The 23,484-nt window shown below is 35.5% G+C and overlaps 1 protein-coding gene across 6 annotated transcripts in view; it reads left to right on the top strand.

Annotated features, from left to right (window-relative positions):
• Positions 1 to 23,183, top strand: part of CAPS2 (calcyphosine 2) — a 31,835-nt gene extending 8,652 nt beyond the window's left edge. For 3 of the 6 annotated variants that reach the window (XM_086610877.1, XM_086610876.1, XM_086610875.1), the window contains exons 7-18: positions 2,135 to 2,257; positions 6,540 to 6,607; positions 8,950 to 9,069; positions 10,191 to 10,265; positions 11,145 to 11,240; positions 11,349 to 11,442; positions 13,320 to 13,435; positions 16,410 to 16,486; positions 18,141 to 18,295; positions 18,800 to 18,919; positions 20,430 to 20,526; positions 21,836 to 23,183. In XM_086610877.1, the coding sequence (XP_086467003.1) occupies positions 2,135 to 2,257; positions 6,540 to 6,607; positions 8,950 to 9,069; positions 10,191 to 10,265; positions 11,145 to 11,240; positions 11,349 to 11,442; positions 13,320 to 13,435; positions 16,410 to 16,486; positions 18,141 to 18,295; positions 18,800 to 18,919; positions 20,430 to 20,526; positions 21,836 to 22,011 (1,317 nt within the window). In that variant the 3' untranslated portion in view covers positions 22,012 to 23,183. Of the gene's footprint in view, positions 1 to 2,134; positions 2,258 to 6,522; positions 6,608 to 8,949; positions 9,070 to 10,190; positions 10,266 to 11,144; positions 11,241 to 11,348; positions 11,443 to 13,319; positions 13,436 to 16,409; positions 16,487 to 18,140; positions 18,296 to 18,758; positions 18,920 to 19,367; positions 20,368 to 20,429; positions 20,527 to 21,835 lie in introns of those variants that run through there. The other 3 variants (XM_086610880.1, XM_086610878.1, XM_086610879.1) reach the window with 3 other exon arrangements.
• Positions 23,184 to 23,484: the final 301 nt, after the last annotated feature.

Below are 23,484 nucleotides of genomic sequence, written 5' to 3'. Positions count from 1 at the left end.
TGAGCACGAAGATTAGCATGATTGGTAGGGAAGAGTTTGCAGCCTAAGATTAGAGACAGCGGGAAGATCTTGGTAAAACTTTATTTCCAAATATAGAAATGCGTTTGAAATGCGTTTTTATTTTTTAAATATAGAAGTATATGAATTATTATTCTGTTCAATTATGACAGTATATAGGACTTAAAAAAAGTGAAAGATGTAATCTGTACCTTAAGAGAACTATTAACACTTAAAATGGAAGGGAATATGGGGTTAAAATAATGAAAGATGCTGACTGTATGTTTTACTTTGACACTGTATACGACCCAGTACAGTTGGACTGCAGAGTTGGGCTGCAAGCTGTATTAATTCCGCCAGGTTTCTTCTGCGTTTTTAAATTAAAACTCAGATGCAAACAAGGGGACATCAATAGAGAGAAACTGGAACACAGAGAGGTGAAAAGAAACAACTTCCTCTTGTTGTGGAACAGACAGTGGAAAAGGGTGGTTGTACAGAGCAAGATACATAATTTTTGGTGTAAGGGAACAGGAAATGAAAGTAAGCAACAGCTGTGAGGACTGGTCAAATGCTAAGCTGTGCTGAGGGTAGGTGACCATTGAAGAATCTTAATGAGAAGTTAAATATGCAGACGTTGGGGGAACATATTGTGCTCATTGCTTTTCAGAGAAAAAGTTTGTGATGAATAACAATGAGTTTACTGATTTCACTTGCTTTGTGTTCAGTAGAATGAAAAGTGAAGATCTTACATAAGACAAAGTTTGTGTTTCACGTTTTTTTTTATTGTTTTACACATAGTGTTGATAGTTTTAAAGAGGCTTTCTCCTCTTACAGTCATGCTTCTAGTGTTCAGGTAAAACTCGGAGAACCTGCAAATACCCATAAGTAAACATTCTGTGAGTAAGACTTGAGTGAAAAAAACCAATTCTGTTATTTTGTTTAGTTTTATGTTTGGTGGCAGTTAAGATTGTCAGCTCTGGGGATTTGGTGTGGTATTACTTTTTTTTTTTTTTTTTTAACAATTCCACTCTTAGTACCAGTCTGACACCATCATGTCATCTGTTTTCCAAGGATTGACACCTTTAAATGCTGTACTACAAGCCTATCAAAAGGGTGTTTACAGGAGCAGCCAGGTTAATCCAAAACGGAAGAAATAGGTGACGAGTGTATACTGGGAGAGAAGAAGCAAGACTGGCTTATTTCTGGTTCCAGAAAGATACTTACTAGGTGATAGAAGCCATGTGTGTCAGTTCTTATGACTGATTTTAATATAATGTCTAGCAGAACAGTTTTCTGTGTTAGATATTGTCACTACCTGATTAAATTAATAAATCAAAACCTGTTTAGATTTAAAAATACTTACTATTTTGTCGGATTAGTGGAACTTGTAGTAATTTTTCTTCTCTGAAAAGAAGCTGCTCCTAAAGAAGCATAGGTAGCAAAACCTACTCCTTCGATTTTTTTTTTTTTTTTTTTCCCATGTTCCCTCCTTCCACACTTCTGTAAACACAGTCTCCTTTGTCAATTTTCTTCATATCGCCCATGTGGGAGATATTTCCGTAATACCCTCAGACTGATTTATAAGTCTGTTAGACCCAGTTCAGCAGTATACTTTGGGTTTTCTCTGTGTAGACTGTATTTAACTTTTTTGCTGGTCAAAAACCAGCATCTTTGCAATGGTGAACTTTGAGCTGTATGTATAATGGCAAATCTGCTGCTTTCTCTTGGCTGTGCTTGAGCAGAACAGAGAAAGAATGAGCTCGTCTTCTTCAGAGACATACTAACAATCTGCCTTCTCTGACTTGCTGCTGCTATTTGACCAAACTTGTAAGAACACAGTATTTTTGAGATTTTTTCTTTATTTCAGTATGATCGAAAGCTAGTAAGTATTCAAAAGCTGTAAGAAAAGACTAGAGAGCAAGATTTGTCAGTTCAGTTTCTGTAGAAAGTGCGGCTTAAAAAAAATCCTTTAGTTTTTCTAATTAGCATGAAGTGGAAGAAGTAGACACTTTAAAAAATAAAGAAGAAAAAAATACTTTCAAATAAATTGTTGAGGAAAATATGTTGTGTGGGGAGTCTTTTGTTTTTCTTACAATTAATTAAATTTGATTTCTGAAAATAATGTGGTTTTGTATAGGGTACACAGTTTGAAGATGGACATCATGATCATCTTACAGCTCTTGATGAGAAAGCTCTCCTGCAACAATGCTACACAAGCAAGCCCTACAATATGTGGCACAGTATAAGGAAATCAGAAGCTGTAAGTATTTTGGCTGATGCTATGCAGTTAACTGTCTAGACCTGTAGAATAACTTCGCAGATGATTCTGGTATGTAATTGCACCCATTGAAGTCACGGGAGTTTAAACATTTGTTTCAAGGAGAGCTGAACTGAGCAATCCAGTGAGTATTTTTTTAATGTTATCTGCAATGCTTCTATTTTATGCAGTAATGTGTACAAATGAGAAAGCAAATTATGAGTAATACAAATATATGCATACAACTAAGATTAACTGAATAACTTGTATGAACCTGAGTATAGCATTGCATTTCCTCTGGTCTGTATCTTGTTCCTGAGTCTGTATTCCATGATCCATGGATTCCATGATTCCATCAACTCTTACTCTGACTTGTTTCTAGAGTAAAGAGACTGTTTTCCCTCGTTAAGTCCTAAAAGGGAGTATGTTGTGAGAACTGGCTTTGTAAGCTGTGTGGGCTCTGCTGCGAGTATTAGATCAGGTCAGCTGTGGCTTTGGCTGAGTCTTCAAGCTCCAAGGATGGAGCTTCTTCAGCATCTCTAGTCAGAGTCTTCCTATGATACACCGCTATCCTTGCGAAGAAGTTTTTCCTATTATCCATACCAAGCCTCCCAGGGTTCAGTTTGTAACCTTAGTCTCCTGTTACACTGTCGACCACTGTCAAAAAAAGTTTGGTTCTGTCTTTTTTTCCCATGATGAGTGGCATTCCTGACATTAACCTAGTGATGAGTGGTGTTCTTCAGGGGTTGGTATTGGGGCCGATGCTGTTTAACATCTTTGTCGGTCACATAGATGGTGGGATTGAGTGCACCCTCAACGAGGTTCCTGACAACACCAACCTGTGTGATGTGGCTGACATGCTGGAGGGAAGGGATGCCATCCAGATGGACCTTGACAGGCTGGAGAGGTGGGCCTGTGTGAACCTTGTACAGTTCAACAAGGCCAAGTGCAAGGTCCTGCACATGGGTCGGGGCAATCCCAAGCACAAGTACTGCCTGGACAAAGAATGAATTGAGAGAAGCCCTGCTGAGAAGGACTTGGGGTGTTGATTGCTGAGAAGCTCAACATGAGCCGGCAATGTGCGCTTGCAGCCCAGAAAGCCAACTGCATCCTCGGCTGCATCCAAAGAAGTGTGGGCAGCAGGTCAAGGGAGGTGATTCTGCCCCTCTACTCTGCTCTTGTGGTGAAACTCTGGAACAGGTTGCCCGGAGAAGTTGTGGATGCTCCATCCCTGGAAGTGTTCAGGGCCAGGTTGGATGAGGCTTTGAGCAACCTGGTGTAGTGGAAGGTATCCCTGCCCATGACAGAGAGCTTGGAACTAGATGATCTTTGAGGTCCCTTCCCACCCTAACCATTCTATGATTCTTTGTGACTTCCCTTTGGTTGTAGGGGTTTTTCAGCATGCTTCATAGCTGCTGTTTCTGCAAACTAAACAAACCCAAGCTGCTTTAGCCTTTCCTTTCAGTTGCTTTGGCTCTGATCTTTTGTTAGATCTTTTGCAGATTCCTCTCATCCCTATTAATCTTGAGAAGGAGAGAGCCCCAAAACCTGGAAATAAGTATGGCCTCACTAGCATGCATAGAGAGAATTGAAACTTTTCTTATATGGATGTACCCAATTTCTTACATAGACATGATTTTTACTCTTTTTAGGGCACAACAACAGGAGTCTTGCCCATCTAAGGCTAAGCCTTAAATTTAGGATTATTTACAGTGATGATGAACCTTGAGATTTGATATTTCATTATTCAGTATTTGCAGATGCAGAGGGTTGGCTTTCAAAACTGGTTTTTGAGTGTATTGTTGAACAGAGTTAGCATTTTAACTTTCTCATGGAATACTAAGCCATGAGAAATTTTATGAGATTGTGAAAGTAAATAATAATTTAAATTTATTTTGTTTTCTTATGACTATGCACTGAATTTTGCATCATTGCAAACATTTATTTGGTTTCTAGTCTTGTCAAAGTGAATATGGACATTGCACTACTGAGATCACTATACATTTTCGTGATAAGAAAACCTTTTCTAAAAGTACTTTTATGAAGAACTTGAAGAACTTCCTGTTTGTTGTTTTTAGAATAAATTTAAAAAATCTATACTGTAAGATAAAGATAATGGAAAAAAGTTTTGAAGTATCATCAGAAATGCTAAATCAAAGAAGCTGAAAACACTGAGAAAGGGAGCAGTGCAGGACCACAAAATAACAGGTGCACTGCAGCTGGTATGCTTTAAATAAAAGCCAGAAGGCATCTGAGAAAGGTGTCTTGGGACCTTTAGAAACACTTTTGTTATTGATTAGCACTTGTGGTTGCACAGGCTGGCTATCTCTTCATAGGAGTATCTCTTAGGTTCTCTCAGGTTCAAGCTTCTGGTAGGAATAATGGAAAAAATTGCAAGCAGTAACTGCATATGGATTAATTCCGTTGGATATATACATTGCATCAATTGTAGGCATTTGATTTTAAGGTGTGTTAAAAATTTGCTTGAGAATACACAATGTGAAAATTTCCTTTTACTATAGTCGTTACCGAAAACTCTAATGTTAAGGTAGAATTTCTCTTAATTTTTCTGTAGTTTGGGATGAAAATTCCCTACTCAAGACAGATTATAGTACACGTGTGATTGCCAACAGATGCTATCTATAATAAAATTAAGGTTTTTTGGGAGAAGGGTAGTTTTCTCTGAATAATTGTATTTTGTGAATAAGAGTTACTGCTTTTTGAACAGTGAGAACTGCTGCAAGTTCAATGTTTGCCTCAACAGTTTTGTAAATTCACAGCAGACCTTTTGTTGAGAGCTGAATGGAAGGTGTTCCATGGAACATTTAGTGACCTAGTATTCAATTGAAATTCAAGGTGTAAAGTTTCTTTTTTTAAAAAATTAGGTTCTTTCAGCATGCAAGTTGGTTTGGCTGTGTAAGCCAGGGTCCATGGAATAGGTTGTGTTTTAACAAACACTGCTCTGTGTTATCACTGTGTCCTCCTTTACATCACGCATTTTAATACGTCTGTTGCGACAGTTAATGGGCAAAGATTCCGTAACTTGGAATAAAGCACCTGTAGTTCTGATAGGTGCAAAAATGAAATATGAAAGCAAATGAAAAAGCACTCTATCTCCTCAAATTCAGGAATCTGTAAGGCTTAAATCAGTTTAAAATGTTACATGATTTATTTGGGTTTTTTGGTTGCGTGGTTTGGTTGTGGATTTTTTTTTGCCACTGCCAATTAGTATTTACTTGAAGGCTGTGAATTATACCTATAACATCTCTGGAATTAGGAATTATCCCTCACAGTTACTGGGGGTGTGAGAACCCACTTTTCATTTCTTCTTCAGCCACGGGAAGGCTTGGTCTATCTGGAATTTGGTTTGCCTACCAGAATTGTGTGGAAAAAATAAACAATCGGAAAAGCATCTTAATTCCTCAGTTTCAGAATACTTACAGAGTTTCAAAAACGTTGCATAAACCCCCTCAGTGACAATAATCTCATATATATACACGTTTGTGTTTTTTTTGTTTTTTTTTTTTTTTCTAAAAAGGCAAATTTAAGTGCCATGAAAAAGTTCAGAAGTCTGGAAGAGAAAACCAAGAGAGATGCTGGGGCCTGGTTGTTGCTGGTGGCCTCCATGCTGTCCTGGGGCATCCTCTTGTGCTTCGATTTCTCTATGAAACAAATGATAATCAATGCCTGAGCACTTTGCAGCGAATGGCAAAGGGTTATGGTTCAGTTTTATTTCTAATAAAAATAAGAATAAGATCATGTTAATCCCCTTCCCCCTTAGGATGATCGTTCCTGAAAGGTTTTTCAGATTGGCCTGTCTCAGCAGAAAATTATTGTGGCATGCAGGAAATAAAAATTGTGTGTTGAGACTAAGTCTTAAAAGAATTTTTTTTGACTAAATATTGCTGGAGGTAACGTTTCATTTTTTGAGTTGGAATCTGTGTCAACCATGAAACCTGGAATACTGTGAGTTTCCTCAGGCTCTATTGTACTTACAGAATTGCAAACAATACAGAGATAAGGATGCTGTCTGTCAACAGAAATACTAGAATTCTCATATTTATTGACAACTAATATGCATAGACAATTTGAGTGTGTAACAGAGAATATTGTTTCTCTATTTGTTATGCAAATACAAGTGTATTCAGAAGGATGGGAAAAAAAAAGGATTAATTATGTCATTGGTAAGATTGTGACCTCTGCATGCTATCTTAAAGGGTAATTTATTATTTGAATTGTCTGATGTTATGTATTTCATTTGTTCCCAGTCAGTTTTTCATTGCAGGAAGATGTTGCTGCAGAGAGGCAAAAACAGGCTGTAGTAGAACAAGTGATGGTGGATCAGTTGTCTAGGTAAGTGAATTTATACTGTAAAATTTCAGTTTTCCCTACAGAAGAATTTAGATTTATGAGTGTGTGGCTTTCTTGCCTAGGAGGTGTTTTGATCATCTCATTCCAAGTCTTATGCAGTCTTATGTAGTGTTATTATTTGCAAAAATTCTTTAAATGAAAAGTCTTTTTAATTAAAATTAAAAGATCAGTTTAAAGTGCTATGTAAGATCATTTTTTTCTGAGAATAATTTTTAATTTTATACTTGAACCTAATTTAAGGGCTTTACAGTAGCACTAGTTCTCAAAAGTAAGTCTCTTGCACCTCAGCAAAATACATGGATGCCTGCTGTTACAAGTTACACTTTTTAAGTATTTATTTTCTTTTCTAAGAATCTTAGTTTTGTTAATATTCCTTTGTTAATATTCCTTTATTAATATTGACACACTATCCCTCTGGAGTAAAGGAGTATTATACCAATGTTGGGCAGGTAGGAAAAAAAGGTACAGTGATGAATCAAGTCTATCAAGGTTGTAGAGGAAGGCACTCCTTACTTTATTGCTATCCTTTTAGCTCCAAGAAAGCATTGCTTCTATATGGGAAGAACCTTTTATATGTTAAGGGAAAAAAAAAGTGACTTACAGGTAAAGATGAGTATAGTAAAATCATCTTTCCTTATCATTATTCCCATAACTCTTTTCTCATTATTAGGCATGCTTTATTAATTCAAGGCTTTATCCAAGTTGTCTGGTTATGGCAATATAGGATGGTACAAGCTAGTTTAATATAGTTTCATGTTACCTTGCACCTGCTAAAAATTATCTGTGGGTAGCTCTAAAGTATGTTACATTCCATGCTTGGTTTACAATCTCTGTAGTCACCTGTACTGATATTATAGCCCATCAGATCTTAAGACTTTGAGGTTGAAACATTGCACTTCACCTTATTGTTTTTTCTTGGTTTCTGTTCCAACTGCAGTTTAAATGACCTATGTTGTTTAAAAGTCTGTTAATGCTTTTGCACTGTTTAAAAGCTGAGATATCAAGAAGGCTGCGTGAAGGAAACAAGATTGTACTTAAACACAGTGTTAAATTCCAAGTGTCTTTGTAGCTGGATTAAAAATACGGAAGTGTTCCATGCAGAAATCCCAGATTTCCAATGAAATACTTGTCCTGTATCATATCTCTACAAAGATGTAGGTAAAGCAGGTGATTACAATGGTTATCTTAAAAATGCACCAGTTGTGTTGAAGTATTTCAATCCTACTGATGTTGGATTAAACATACAGGTTTGTGCGTCTTGGATCACGGATGTTTGTTCTGTGCTTAACCTCCTTCAGCTGCTTTGCCTTGTTTTTTCCGTGTATTCTGTCTCCTACTCTGAATCTTTCTGTTGACAATGTCAAAACAATATTCAGTAGTGCTGTAGCTGCATCAGGATGAACTTTTAATTTAAAAAATCTCTCTGTTTATGTCCAAATATAACTGCCAGTTATATTGGTATCAGAGAACAGGATGTTTATTGAGGAAGATTAGTTAAAAACTGTTGCTTAAAAAAAAAAATCTATTAAAGGAAACACAAAGGTGTTTTGATTTTTTTTTTTTTTTTTAAGTAGAGCCAATCTTGCAGTAAATCAGTGTAACTGATGTGTACAAAAATGTACAAAGATGGATCTGCACAGGTCAAAGAGCAAGTTTATAAAACTATATTAGCTGTACAAAATTGTTTTTTCCTTTTTATTATGAACCATTTCAATAACATAAAAAGAATCTGATGTATTTTTAAAGGGTCTCTTGTTTACTTGTTAAACTGATACAGAGAATATCAAAATGTTCAGAAACTAGTGCATCTATTTCTTGTCTGCTTGATGGGAATTTGAGGTCCTATGGACTGTGTAGTCAGTGCTTTGGGAGGGGAAGTGCCAATGTTTTTGTTGGATGATGTTACTGGCCAGTACTAGTAACGGCTGTCCCTGATTTTGGAGAGAGCCATGGATAAAGAATATCACTGATGGAGTATTTACAGAAATAGTGGAAATGAGAAAAAAAAAACCCACCATTGTATTTCTAAGATTTATTTTAAATATACACACATATATACATACATATATATATGCATATATAAAATATACTTTAAGTAGTACATATATACAGGTAAAGTTACTACATAGTAGTGCACTTCCGACTTCCGAATTTGTAAAAACGAAAAAAAATAAGCCCACAAATTTATACAAGCTTAATGGACACCTCCAAGATTTTATTGATGTGTTATTCTTGGGTGTTTTCTTTCCTGAGTAGGAATGTGTAAGATCTGAAATTCACACTTGCTAATAGTCAGAGGGCTTCTCCCTGCTTTTTCTGGTCAGAGCTGTTATAAGTGACCCAGAGCAATCCACACGTGCCGATGTTTACAAGGAAGCTTATGGACTGCCGGGACTTGGGACAGCACCAATGCGTTTTAGAAAAAGAACACTGCATGAAACAAAGTAAGTTTTCTCTAGGGATCTTTTTTTTTTTTTTTTTTTTTCCTTAGAAATACGTTTTCTGCTGTATTTTTATTATTTTGGGCTCTGCAAAGTCTGTTTGCCTTTCCAGGAGTTTTATTTCTGGCTTGGATCCACCAACTTCATGTGAGAGCTTTTTTGTAGCCTCCCCGTGCTTAAAATTGCCTAGTGGGACCTTTTTATTTGGATTCTCTGTGTGTAATGATTGATTCATAGAATTTATAAAACCTAGGAGAATATTCTTAAGCTTATATTTGTATTGTTCATCACAGGGTTTTGCCAGACTTTTCTGAGCTGTTGAATTCTTGCAATCTTGTCATATCCTGTTAGAGATTCCTATGCTGAGGTGCATAAAATTGCATAAATATGCATCCATAAACACTAATGTAGATCTTCACAATATAATCATACTTTTCTTTCACGTTTTGATTGCTGCTGCAGTAGTTAACCATATTGGCATTTAAATGTCATTCCTGGCCTATGAGCATTAAAATAGTAACTCCAAGGGCTTAAGAAAACCTGAGAAAACACTGTGATCCGTAAAATGAAATGAAACTGTAGGTCTGAGTTTCATTCTGTTAATCTTTCTCAACATGCAGGCAAGCATCTCTGCTTTGAGCATTTTAGCATCCTGCTCTAAAGTCTGTCTCAACAAATTTCATTTTTGTAGTCTTAAAAAAAAAAAAAAAAAGACACCATAAACAGTCATGGACAAATCCCCATTTCAAGAACTAGTAATAGGGCAAATATAAAATATCTAGGTGGATAAAGAAGCCCCAGCCTGGATATTTTTGCAAGAAAACACATCGATTGGTGGAAGTGTGGTGAGTGGTAGGGGTTTAATTCTTGATACAAGTGTATGTAAACAAAATATCCCATTCATATCTATGCTTTCTGTGAATGTACTCTCATATAATTACAGAACACCTTCCACATTACAACTCTGAGTTGCTTTCTAATTCAACTACAAGGGATCATCTCCTCAGCCAGTTGCCAAGGATACCACATTTCACATTTTTTTACTGTTTTGAAACAGTTGAGTTTTATGTAACATTTCTCTGTGAACATATAAGTATCATTAACATGCTGCATTATTTTCACAGAATAAGGACCAAATCAGGATTAACTGAAAACATGCTCTCTAACAAGCTACGCTTTGATAGTAGGATTTTATCGAGGTAATCACAAGTTCTGTGAAGCTTTTCAATTCTATGAATTTATTAGTTGTGATCTTGACCCTCTTGAAATAATTGCACTAAATGTTTCTGTTCCATGTTTAGACAAAAAGTATGTGCTGTGTGGGTATATATGTGCATACATGTATAATGCAAATTTTGACATGGCTGATGGATTGTGGCTTTACAGTCCCATTGTACAGTCTTAAGATGCATAAGTAATGTTACGTTACTGTCATACCTATAGCTCTGTTCAGGACAGTTAGCACAGGGGCTGTGAAAAACAGCGCTCTTAGCTGTTGCACCTCAGTTGATTAAAAATTGTTTTAGCCTTGTCTTAGTGTGTGCCAACTACTGTGGATGGAAAGGATGGCTTTGTGTCTTGTTCGTAGCTTCTTACGTATTAAACATGCAGGTGCCGGGCATCTTCAAACTGTTCTGAATTGAGTAGCGATGACATAAACATATTCTTCAGCTCTGAAGGTGGTGCTTTTCTGAAGCAGTGAGCTGTATACTTGTTAGACATAGCTGAGGATTCAGCCCCATAGCTTCACATACCATAGCTTCATATATCATAATGAATTCAGTACTCCTGGTGTAAGTAATCCTGTAGTTAATGAGTGAAAATTACATTGGTATAGTAAAATATGAAGCCCTGAAAGGTGTGTTTAACATTATGGAGAACGGAATATTGCGTTAAAATATGTGTACAAATCCAGAAGCTGAATTCTACGGCGGTTTAGAGAAAATAGTCAGATACATCTTTGAAAGGAAAAGGAAACAACATTTATTTCCATAAATAGAAATGTTATTTATGTTTCAGTTGAATTAGATTTATATAGATGCAAAAACATAAAGGTTCTTTTCAATTTTTCCTTCTAGAAATGGTCGTGATGCTTGTAGAGAGTTGATTGGATTTTTTTTCGCATGTGACAGATCTCTAACTGTGTACGAATTTCGACAGTTTGGAAAGAACAGGTAGGATAAATTACTTTTTAAAAAAGGATTTAGAAAACATCTTCTGCTGTATCTAATAAACGTCAATAAATTTAATTGGTTTGCTATCAGTTTTTAATTATTTCACAGAAAAAACGCCTTGCCTTTCATTCAGAAGGGAGTTTATCAACATCAACGTGGACAAAAGAAAGGAAAAGCTTACGATCTTGGTGACTTCTATATTGTAAGTATTTTTCTGTTGAATATAAGTCAATTTTTTTGTGACTTGGAATTAATATTTAGATATTGTGATCTAGCTTTCAGGGAAGACCAAAAGCCTTTGCTTTGATTTTCAGGAGTCTGGATTATTTTGCTGTCCCACGTTTTAACAGATTCTATTTTTGACTTCAGATTAAAGTGTCGTTTGTAATTTTCCCACTAGAGGGCACAGGTCTGCAGACAGCGTTTGTATGCAAAATGAACAACTCGGGAAGGGGAGTCCTGAAGATGAAGTACGCCAAAGTACTTGTTAAAAATTCACAATCTTTGCAAGATCTGCTGGCATTTTTGACACGAGGCAATGACTAAGTATTTTTTAAAACATGAGGAAATTGCAGTTTAATTGGCTTTAACCTAAAGTATGAAAATATTTACCACCAGCTATTTAGAGAGAGCTTTTGAAACAGTGGTAAACTTCATCTCCCAGCTAATCTGATGACTGACTACAAATCGTATTGCATCTTCTGCACTTCTGTACTGGGTTAAGTGTTCCTGGTTTATAAATACTTGAGCAATTTTTCAAGTAGAGGGTGTTTTCACTGAGTCCTTCACATCTTCCTGCAAATCTTAAGTTTAGAGCAACCACGGTGTTTGAGTGAAGTATTGAAACTAAAAGAAGACAACATTAGTTTTCAGAATGTTTTGTCTAATCACCTGCCTAATCCTAGCTGTTTGTATGTGGCTACAATATAAGAGTTTCCAAGATGATATAGATGAGTTTATGGTAAGGAGGTTGAAGCCATTTTTTAGAGGGTTTTTTTTTTATTATTATTATGTGTATCTTTGCAACCTGCAGATGGAAATGTGTTCTGAATAAAGATGCATCTTAAAGCCCTCCAGAAAATGTACTGCTACCGAGTTCGATAGCTCTTTGGAACGCTGTCGTATCTTGAATCTCTGTGTCTGCAAACTGGGTTTATGGGCTGACATTAAGATACATAAATCTCTCACAAAGTCCAAAGGGTTGGGACACTTATACAATAACAGTGGCTTGGTCTCCTTCCTAATTTATGAGTTTTGAAGGCTTTATAACCCAGGCCTGCATGGATATTACAGTTAGAACTAGTGCTTTTTTTTTTGATTCTTCTCAGCATTCTTTGCTTTTAGTTTGCTGCTTTTCTTTCTCCTCTTTTCCCTCCTCTCTCAAACCGAAAAGCATCTTTAATTTTGCAGAACGCATGAGGCATGTCCTCTGTCCCCAACTTGGAAGGATGGAGAATTTGTAATAGTCAGAAAAGACTATACTGTGTAATAGAGCTCTGTACTACTAATAACATGTTTTCATGCAATATTCATTAATGAAATCTAGCAATTTTAATGAATAACTTCATAGTTAAACATTGCAGGAATGATTTGAACATTGGGAAGGCTACTTTTTGGTTACTTGTTTATCTCAAGTCTGACTTTAGGTTATTGAAAATAACTGGAGGATTTTCTCTAATCTGAGGGAACTCTGTTCTCATGGAATCAATGTGGCACCTTCAGTGACTCTCTTCTGTGGTCAGTGAGTTTTGGACCCCATAAGAATGAAGAGAGAAGAAAAATTGAAAAGTAGAGTCTGGCTACAGTCTGTAGTCTCATCTTTCTTGGCTGTCAATTAGGCAACAGTAGGCCCTCTCGCTAGACAAACCTCTATGTAGAGGATAATGTGTTGTCTCAGAACCTGCAGCTGTTTTTATTTAGTACTAGAAAGGTTCTGTTAACAAGGTTAACTGACCTTAGCTAGACCTTTTCATCAGTTCATACCAAGACTTTTAGCAATCATACTTCGTGAAAGTCTTTCAGAACGTATTTTACGAAATACACAACCCATTTGTGAATCATTGTGTGCTTTACCATCAGGGAGCTAACTTGACTTTCCGAAGCGTTGATCATAACCTTCCAGAAAGTATTAAGCAGAACCCAATTTTCACTCTTCGTGTGATAAGTATTGATGAAGCAGCTATGGATTTTCTAAAGTAAGTGCAGCTAACTGTTTTTCAAATTACCTTTCCTTGCTTAAGCAAAAAAGATTTTTTTAATAAGAGCTTCTAACATCTTATTACTTAGGCTGCTAAAAAAAAATGTGTAGTTAGGCTGTTGTTAGTTGAAATTAGTAATAATAGTTACTGGATGTTCTGTAATTCAGTAACTTTCTAAAATGATGAGGAGTAATTTTAAAATAAGAATGAATTCAATTATGAAACTGTCTTATTTGCTTTCTTTGAAGCCAGATGTTTTTATATAAAAATCATCTACTGAAAATTTTCATGTGTGATGAACTAAAATACTACATTTGGGGAAAAACGCTTTTTTTGATGATCAACATTGTTATTGAATCTTTTGTGAAGCTGATGTTAAAAGCTTGTATCACTCATGATAATGTAAGTGTTTGAACACAGGCAAGGGAAGGATTGGAGGTTTATCCCTCTGTTGGTTTTTTTTTTTCTTTCTCTGTCCTATTCCTATTCCTTCATTCTTCCTTCTCCCAGATATTGCCACATGTTGAAGACTTCAGGCACTGGGACAGGATTTCTGCACTTATTCTTTCAAAATAGGTTTTAGTAAATTATGTTGTTCTATAGTCTGAAAGGTGGGAATTTCTTAGAATTTTTTCGGATTATTAGGTGGATGGTAAATCTTTGAGTATGCATTATTTTTGAAGGTAATATTCTCGTATTAAGAAGTAAGCTGTCTAGGGAATTAAGCATCTTTCTGTGGGATTTCTCGCTTTTATTGTGAGCAAACTGATTCTTAGGACAACTAAAATCTTGGTATAAAATTTATTGCACTGCTGTGTTGCCTGAACATGAAAATTACTTAACAGTGTTAGTAATATAGTCAGAGTTTGATTATTCAAATTTTGGTGAGGAGTGTTAGCCGATAGCAGATGTTACAAGATACAGATTTTCATAAAATCCTGGAATCATAGAAAGAGACCTCAAGAGGGTCTCTAGTCCATCCTCTGTGCTCAGAGCAGGGTTTACTGCAGCAGGTTGGTCAGGGCTGCATCCAGTTGGGTTTTTTTGATATCTCCAAGGATGGAGACTCTACAACATCTGTGGGCAACCTATTCCGGTGTTTGATCGCCTTCACACTGCAAAAGCATTTCCTGGTGTTTGGAGGGAACCTTCTGTGTTTCAGTTTGTGCCCATTGCCTTTTGTCCTGTCACTGGGCTCCACGGAGCAGAGGCTGGCTCAGTCTTCTGTATTTCCTCCTGTCAGGTATTTATACACACTGATAAGATCCCTCGAGCCTTCTCTTCTCCAGCCTATGCAGTTCCAGCTGTCCCAGCCTCTCCTCATATATCAGATACCTCAATCTCTTCTTGACTAGAAACAGCAATAAAAGAATCTCAATTAAAACACATCCACTATCTAAGACTACTTTTGTTAGCACAGCTTAACTGGCTGTTATTTTTATTTCTGCAAGTGTTTAGACACATAAAGCTTGTTCTCAGTCACAGTAATATTCGCTTTAAGGTCCCTTTACGCTGAAAGCTTTGCAAAGGAGCCATAGTGAGCTAACAATACATAAAACAGTAAATTCAAATGAAACTGGTTATGGAAATATATAGTTGTATGATGCTTAGTGCTAATTGTTCCCTCTCTGCAAGGTTTCTGTGAAATAAAACAATACAGTTTAATTTCAGATAGTTTATGTAAGACATTTTAAATCTATCCTATCTAGCCTATCATTCTGGTAAACAGCTTTTTCCTTCATTTGTTGGTGATCTTATACCAGTGACATTTGGAGTTGATCCATTGTTATCTCTGAAGGCTCCAAAATAAAGACCTGCTCACTGGATTATAATTTTGGATTTTCTGCTATCTCTGGTAGAACAGGTGGTTTCTTTTTTATACTCTCTCTGTGTTCTTTCCACTAGTAACTGAAGTTCAGATTGTGAAGTCTGTCTTTTTCTTCCAAATGAGGGCGTTACTTAACTCAGCATTCTCTGGTGCAAAATTCTTGAATTGAGTGCTCTTACCCCATTACTGTACTCACAGAGAATCCTGCTCAGGTACAGTCCAAAAGGTCTGTTGTAGGTTTTCAGGAGCAGCTATGCCCTGCTGTTACAAGCCATGAATCTCGTGTTTTACATGTGTTTTAGAGAGTGTACGCTGTCCTCTGTAGGTGGTTGTTGACTTTCCAGTTTAAGTGGTTTGATACAGATAAGCTTTTAGGGACTTCATAATGGAGGTTACCCAAAGGGGAGATGAAAAGTCTTAACAGACAGCAGAGAGGTAAGTCTTCAGCCTCAGAAAGCAGGAGTACTTCTCCATGGCAAATCAGTGGTGAGCAAGCAGCTCAAATACTTTTGCATTTGCCTTCCCATTCTGATTAAAATAGTTATTTGATTTTTTTTTTTCTATTCCAATAGGGTTTTCCACAGTATTTCTTTTATTAACTTGTATAATAATTTCTGATGGGGGTTTCTGGGAAGCCCTTCTCAGAAAGGAACCACTTGCGAGACAAAACACAAGTTTAACCATAATTCCTAGATCTTATCCAAGATACGTTGATCCAGCTTTTGGTCTACACCCATGCTATTTCTTCTCTAAGGAGAGATTTGTAGCTACTTCATGTTATTTTCCCACTAGTAACTAAATGTAGTTGCTTTAGCAAATTTTCCCAGTGGCCTAAGCTGAAGATTTGGACTGTCTTGAAATAAAGTTCTGGAGATTTTATACACAGGAGGAATTATCCATGATTAATAAATTAGTAGAGGAGCTGCTAATGGAATATTGTCAGAAAGGAATTTCTGCATATCTGCAGCTGTTTAGCAAGGACTTTGATGTGTACCATCTCAAACTCAAGCGATTGGATACTAAGCTTATAAAGGTAGTATAAGAATTAAATACAAAGTTCAGTATGATTTTTACTACAGCTATTTTGAATTCAGTAATATTACTTGTAATTTCACCAATCAAGATTAATTTTGATTATTCTAGAGCTTCTTCTATGGAATTCAAACAAGAGTGTTCCAAGCAATTGATTGATGACGGCAAAGTTTTCAAGAAGATTCAAGGTTTGTGTCTACCAGAACCCATTTAATTTTAATTTCTATATCTCTTTACAGTTCAATCCAAAAGAACAATTGTAATATTATAAATATTTTATTTGTATAAATGCAAATAAACAGAAGTTAGATGTTTATCAGAATATTATCAGAATCTGATACCAGAATAAATCAATCATAAGAATACTTTATCCTCTCTCTTTCTTTAAATAAACAGTCTAGCTAAAGATCATGGAGACTATACAGAATAATTGTGAATGCCATCAATAAAATGTTAATCTCTGTGTCAACATAATCTATGAAAAAAATGCTGAAGCATAACACTGATCCTATGTTCAACTGGCATTAAATTTAAAAAGATACTGGCAAAGTGTACAAACACAATCTCATGTCTTTAGTTAATTTTTTGCTAGATCCTTCTTTGGGCCATTATTTCTATACAGTGATAAGTTGTTTTTTTGATAGTCTTCAATATTATGTTATTAAAATATGTGAATATAATTGAGTTGTATATTCTGGAATATGTAATTAAATTTTACGGGATTCCTACCTACAGTTTTTAGGACAAAGGCATGGCTTTATGTTTAAAATTATGGGAAGATGTTTATCCAGTGCTGCGTATTAACTTTGTAACCTGTGGTCGACAAAAACTGACTGAAGCTGACTGTTGGACTGAACAGCTTCAAGCTCGTTTTACAGTCATTAGCTAAACCTGGTTTAAGTAGGCGCTCTTTGGTCACTAAAATCTGCTTGGGCCTTTACGTTTAGAAAACTTGTTGGAATAATAAATAATAGGGATATAATAAATAAAGGGATATTTTTTAATCTTCTAGTTATTCCATGTTTTCGCTAACATAATAGACACAAATTGATTTCTTAGTTGACTGACTACATCTCAGGTTTGCTGGTGGAGCTTAAAAGAAGGTTATGTGTGTATACTTCAAGGCATCTTTTATCATACATCTGAATTTGAACTCTACTGGAAAAAGCTTTTTTCTTTCACTTTCCCCTCTATTTTGCTTTAGAATTGTAGATACAAGTAATCTAAAAATATGATATGGTAATAGCAGATGACTTCTGTTAACAGTATGCTGAGAAACTCAGACATCCCTAAAGTAAACCTGCTACACAGAAATTTTGACAAGGTTGTCATTTTTATTATAGAAATAGTTCTGTCTAGATTGTTTTGGAATGATTTTGCAAAACTACCTATATTTGTTCTTGTTTCCATGTGTCTTTAACATGTTTGTACAATGAAGGAGCAACTGTGTCCCCCATATGGAATGTTTGTATTACCAAAGTAGTGTTGCTAAATTGCTTTGTATGTTGAATCATGGTATGTAATCAGTTCTAGCAGAAGTAAGCAGTTTTATAATCTGAGTACGTAAAGAGCAATATCCATTCTTCCTTTCCTTCTGTTATGTCTTTAAATGTGTTGTTAGATGTTGCTGCTGCTTTTCGTGATTTTTACTAAAATTTTAAGTAACTGATAATTTTATTTTGAACATTCTCTCATCAAAGATAAGGGAGTCTGTATGCATGCATGTGTAATTTTAACAGCAGTATCATAAGTAGTTGTTAGTTTCATTACTTTTATATCAGCTCGATAGCATGTGACCAACTTCAGGTAAACAGTTTGTCCTTTATTTCTCTAAATACTCAGGTATACTCAGAAATGCACTAAGTAAAAGAGGAGTTCGGGTTGTAATGGGCTTAGGAAAGTATTTCCGACACATAGACAAGAACAGAAATGGTTTTCTCTCTCAGGCAGACTTTAAAGAAGCTCTAAAAGTATTCCATTTGGAAATACCTGAAGAGGTAAGTCTAGCTGAAACTGTAGTCATGGGTATTATCTTACTTTGATTTATGGAATCGCTGCCTTTCTTTCCTTAAATCTATAGTTTAATAGCTATTTTTTGCAAAGTCTTTTTTTCCTTTGCCTCTATTGGCATTTCTGCATTCAGTCCTATTCTTAAAAATAAATAATAATAAATTTAAGAATGTGAAATCTTTTTACATCATGAAAAAGCAAGTGCGATTGCAATCCATTTTTTCTTTTTTGGCTTTTAAAAATAATGTATATGATGCTATTTACTTATCTTTTATCTTGATTTCATAAATTTTGTTTTAAAAACAGCATACAGCTATTAAAACTGCAAATATCAGTGGCAGATGATGACTTGCATCATTTTGATGAATCTTTGAGTCAGTTTTGATTTGGAAGTTGTTTTTTTTTGTGAGAATATTCTAATTTCCTATTATAGCAATTGTTTCATTCTAGGACATGGTGAAGAACTTCAGTAAAATATTTTTAAATTGCAGGACTTTGAATCCTTATGGCTTGTTCTTGATGATAGCAAGAGTGATAAGGTCGACTATGGAGAATTTACTCGTGCCATATTTGGAGAAATGAATGAATATCGGAAAGCGTTTGTAAGAAAAGTAAGTTTTGTTGCAGATATTCTATGTGCAGGTATTTTTCAGTCTAAATTTGAAGTTGGTATTCATAGAATCATAGAATCATTTAAGTTGGAAAAGACCTTTAAGATCATCAAGTCCAATCATTAACCTAGTACTGCCAAGTCCACCACTAAACCATGTCCCTAAGCACCACATCTACAAGTCTTTTAAATACCTCCAGGGATGATGACTTGACCACTTCTCTGGGAAGGCTGTTCCAATGCTTGACAGCCCTTTCAGTGAAGAAATTTTTCTATTATATCCAATCTAAACCTCCCCTAGTGCACGTCCCCTGGTGCAACTTGAGGCCATTTCCTCTTGTCTTATTGCTAGTTACCTGGGAGAAGAGACTGACACCCACCTTGCTACAACCTCCTTTCAGATAGTTGTAGAAAGCAATAAGATCTCCCCTCAGCCTCCTTTTCTCCAGGTTAAACAACCCCAGTTCTCTCAGCTGTTCCTCATAAGACTTGTGCTCCAGACCCTTCATCAGCTTTGTTGCTCTTCTTTGGAACATTCATCATGTTCTGGTGGTTGGTTTTGTTGTTGTTCATTTTCTTGAATTGTGGTAATTTACTTCTTTAACTTTCGGATCAGTTTATTAAAATATACATAAATTAGAATTCATGCTGTTCCATTGTTGAATTAGTTAATTTTGAACTCTAGAAGTGATTCCTTTATTATTTTGAGTTTATGCACATGTGTGCTATTCTTACAACTCAGGCCAGGGCATAGAGCACCTGACACCCTGAAAGTATCTCCTCCAGAAGAAGACTGTTTCCTTATTTTGGCAGATCACTGTATCTGTGTGCAGACTTTTTTTCCTCAATATCTGAAAGAGAGACAATAATATTTGCCTCCTTTGAGTCCTACAAATAGAGTTGTTATATTTGTGAGACTTCTTATATTTGAAATTGTTTGTTATATGTCTGTAATGTAATATGGAGCTGTTTGCAGTATGAAATACTGATTATAAACTAGCCAATAGAGTAGCCAGTGGATATCAAGATCAAGAAAAATGACACATACTTTTACTCTTGGGGGATCTGATTCTCCTAGCCTTATGTATCGAGCATGAGTATTTGAGTAAACTTAAATGAAAATGAAGCTGCCATTAGCAATGATGAAGAGGCTGTGTTGAAGCCTGTCAGAATGATGCAAGAATCTTAGTAATTGCATGGATGCAGACGGAAGCAGCTTAACTTCTGATTGTAAGGATGAGCTAGAAATTTTGGAGAGAAGACAAATTTTTATTGAGTTGGTAAGGGGACCACATTTGATGTGAAAGCTGTTGAGATAAAATAATCATGAAATTCCCTAATCTAGAATAATTTTCTGATATCTGGTACTTTACATAAAATAGGTAAATTGACATAATCCGTGGCACAAGATCTGAAAATATGTGCTAGGTAGTTCAGTATATTTGATCTTTGCATCTTTCTACTTTTTTTTTTCCTTATATGCTTATGATTTTTTTTTTCCTCCTTTATAGGCTTATATGAAACTAGATTTCAACAAAACTGGGAGTGTGCCTGTGGTAGATATTACAAAATGTTACTGTGCAAAGAAACATCCTCTAGTATTGGCAGGTAATTCACATGAAGGAAAAAAAAATTAAAAGCTATAACTGCTGAAGTCGTCTTGTTAGCAGAGATAACCAAATTCAGAAACTAGTTGCAATACAAACTGTTTTCATATTGGCTTAGACCTGAGCTGCTAAGGAGAACTTTTTTTCCTCTGATGACCTGCAATGTGTCTATCTGGAATATGACTATAAATAGTAATGGAGTTTATATATGGAATATTACTACTTGCTTTTTATCAAGCTGCAAATACTGCATATATGCAGAGCAGTTCCTTTCTCTGCCTGTATAGGACTATGTTTAAGCAGCTATTTCTCAGCTTTGGTGTGCAAGTTATCAGTGACGCAAATGATATTAGTAATTTTCACTTAGGAGAATATGCTCATTTTCATATTACTGTTTTCCATCAAAATATGCAAATTTTCCAACTGACACTGAATGGACGCAGCAATTGAAGTTCCTTCTGAATAAATTATTCATTTATTTCTGGGACAGGATTGTCATCCCTTACAGAGAAAATATTGGTATCTTCCATTATTTTTTCAGGATTCTCAAGATTGTTTAAACTCTGCTGTTAAAAAAAATAGGAGTTGAAATATTTGTATGTCAGTTTCTAAAATAACATCTTATGTACCAAACTAGTCATTGTGAAAGCCTCCTTAGTGTCCCGACTCTGTGTTTTACCTGTAGAGGAGAGGATGTTTTTTGTATTGCCAGTGATTTTAATGGTGACACGTGAAGAAAAATGGTGGTAAAGGGATGTTACACATGCAAATTTTTCCAATGCTATAATGCTGTATTTTTTTTTCCCATTTTTTTCCTCAATGCTATGAAATCATCTTGAGTATAGTCTTTATTAAGCTACTAAAACACACACGTGTCAATTGCAGAACACTTTTCAAATGCAAACTTGCATCTTAAGGTTTTCCTAGAGCTTCAAAATTATATTACATTCCACATGTACTTTATTGCAAGATGACTTATGAATTACCAAAATTTTAGTTTACAAATACATTACTTAGGTTTTGCAGTCATTTGGAGACAAAAATCTTCCTGATCTCATAACACATTGAAATTGGTTGTGGCCTCATGCTTCTGTTGGTATTTAATGCTGTGATGTGCTATTAAAGTAAGACAATTTCTGCAGCTGGTATTAAGTAAGCCAATGACTTAATTCTGAAATCAGAATATTGAATTTGTTCAAGAAAAAATAATTGCAAGCTAAAATTTGAGAATTTCTTGCCTGAAATATATTAAATGCTGGATATTCACTGCTCTTGAAAATGTATTTAATGGAAAAAATATACTTTCACAGGCAAAGCTACAGAAGAAGAAATTAAATCATCATTTCTAGAAACATTAGGAGAGTCCTGCAGCAATCCCAATGAAGTGTCTTATTCCGAGTTTGAAGATTATTATGAAGGATTAAGTATTGGAATTACGGATGATGATGATTTTGTTAATACCTTAAGGAATCCTTGGGGAATTTAGAGTGGAAGACGACAAAAATGAAGAAGAGACGTTTTCTAAACAAGGAGTGAGCTAAATAAGGGAGGATTTAGTCTTGATGTGCGTTACTTTATAATTAGTGTCTTAAACTAATCTCAGGGACTAAAAATTTTAGATGCTTTCAGAGTAATACATGGCAAAGTTCTTAGAGTGTCTGTTGAGCTGTGCTAACCACATTTTTAATATAAATGTTGTTCATTCCTTTTCATTGGAAGTAATAAAGGCTGTTCCTGATACCAAAAGGCGTCCTTTACTTGATATTAGTATAAAGTGGCCTATTTTAAAATAAGAGGGAATTAGAATACTAAAATGCATGAAGGAGTATATGCAAGACAAAATTTATTTTTATGATGCATTGTGAAAAGCTTTAGTTTTGACTGTATAAATATCGGTTGTAGCTTCTATTCAAAGTCGTCTTCTTCTAAAAATAATATGTTTATTCTTATAACAGCCTTTGTCTCGTTTCTTGTTGGTTCTCCTGGTACATAGCCTGAAACAGAGCGGGTAATCCTTTTCCGCTTTTGAGGATGCCAGCAGTACTGAAAGTGCAGAGATAATCACACCAATTAGCCTGTGAACTAGTGCGCAGACCATCTTGACTGATCTTACTTTTTCATCTTGGTCAGGCATCTGAACCTAAGCATTGAATCCCAAAGGTTTTAATAAGCACACATATATTTTGTAATGCACTTCCTCCTTTCCTGTATTTTGCTCAGTGGTTTTCAAAATAAGTGCTTTATATTTAAATATCTGGTTTCTGTACATTCTGTTGTTGTGATTTTTTTTTAACTAAAACTTAGCAATGATATCCTTTGTCAAACTGATATATATCATTTCCTACCTACTCTGAAAGTATAAAACCGGAAAAGTGTAAAAGAAAACCACCAAAATTCAACCACCTCTGTCACAACAAAAATTAAACCGTGAATTAAAATACTCCTTGCTACTTCAAATATTCAGCCAAATATGCTTTTCAATGTAATACATCTTGTTAATTCTGTAAAATTCTTTGTGTTAAGAAATAAAAAATCTATTGTTAATTAGAGAGAGAGAAAGAGAAAGCACCTTTGGTTTCAGTATACCTGTCACCAAAATTAACTGGATGTTGAACTGCATTTCTTAAGCCTATGCAATTAAAATATATTAGTTTCCTCTGTGCTTGTCTGCCTGGTTTTGAATTTATAGTCAGTGGTTGACAGAACCTTCCTCTGAGACAGAATTTGTGTTTCATAGGAATTAAAGGGCAGTGAAATGAATGCTGAAATGAGGGACTTTGGTCCTTCTGTGGCTGACTGGTTCATTCTACATACAGCACCGTCTTGTTCTGACATCTTGTGCATTGTTATGTTTTGATTGTTTGTACCCTCTCCTCAACCGTAGCTAGAATTTCTGCTCTAAATCCTCAAATGAGGGGTTTTGAGGAGGTTCTTTGGGCTGCGAAAGTCTGTATGTATT

Source organism: Tauraco erythrolophus, chromosome 4 (genome assembly GCF_009769465.1).
Source record: "Tauraco erythrolophus isolate bTauEry1 chromosome 4, bTauEry1.pri, whole genome shotgun sequence".
NCBI classification, from domain to species: Eukaryota; Metazoa; Chordata; class Aves; order Musophagiformes; family Musophagidae; genus Tauraco; species Tauraco erythrolophus.
Note: the sequence above shows the minus strand (reverse complement) of the source record. Positions and strands in the feature narration are given on the sequence as shown.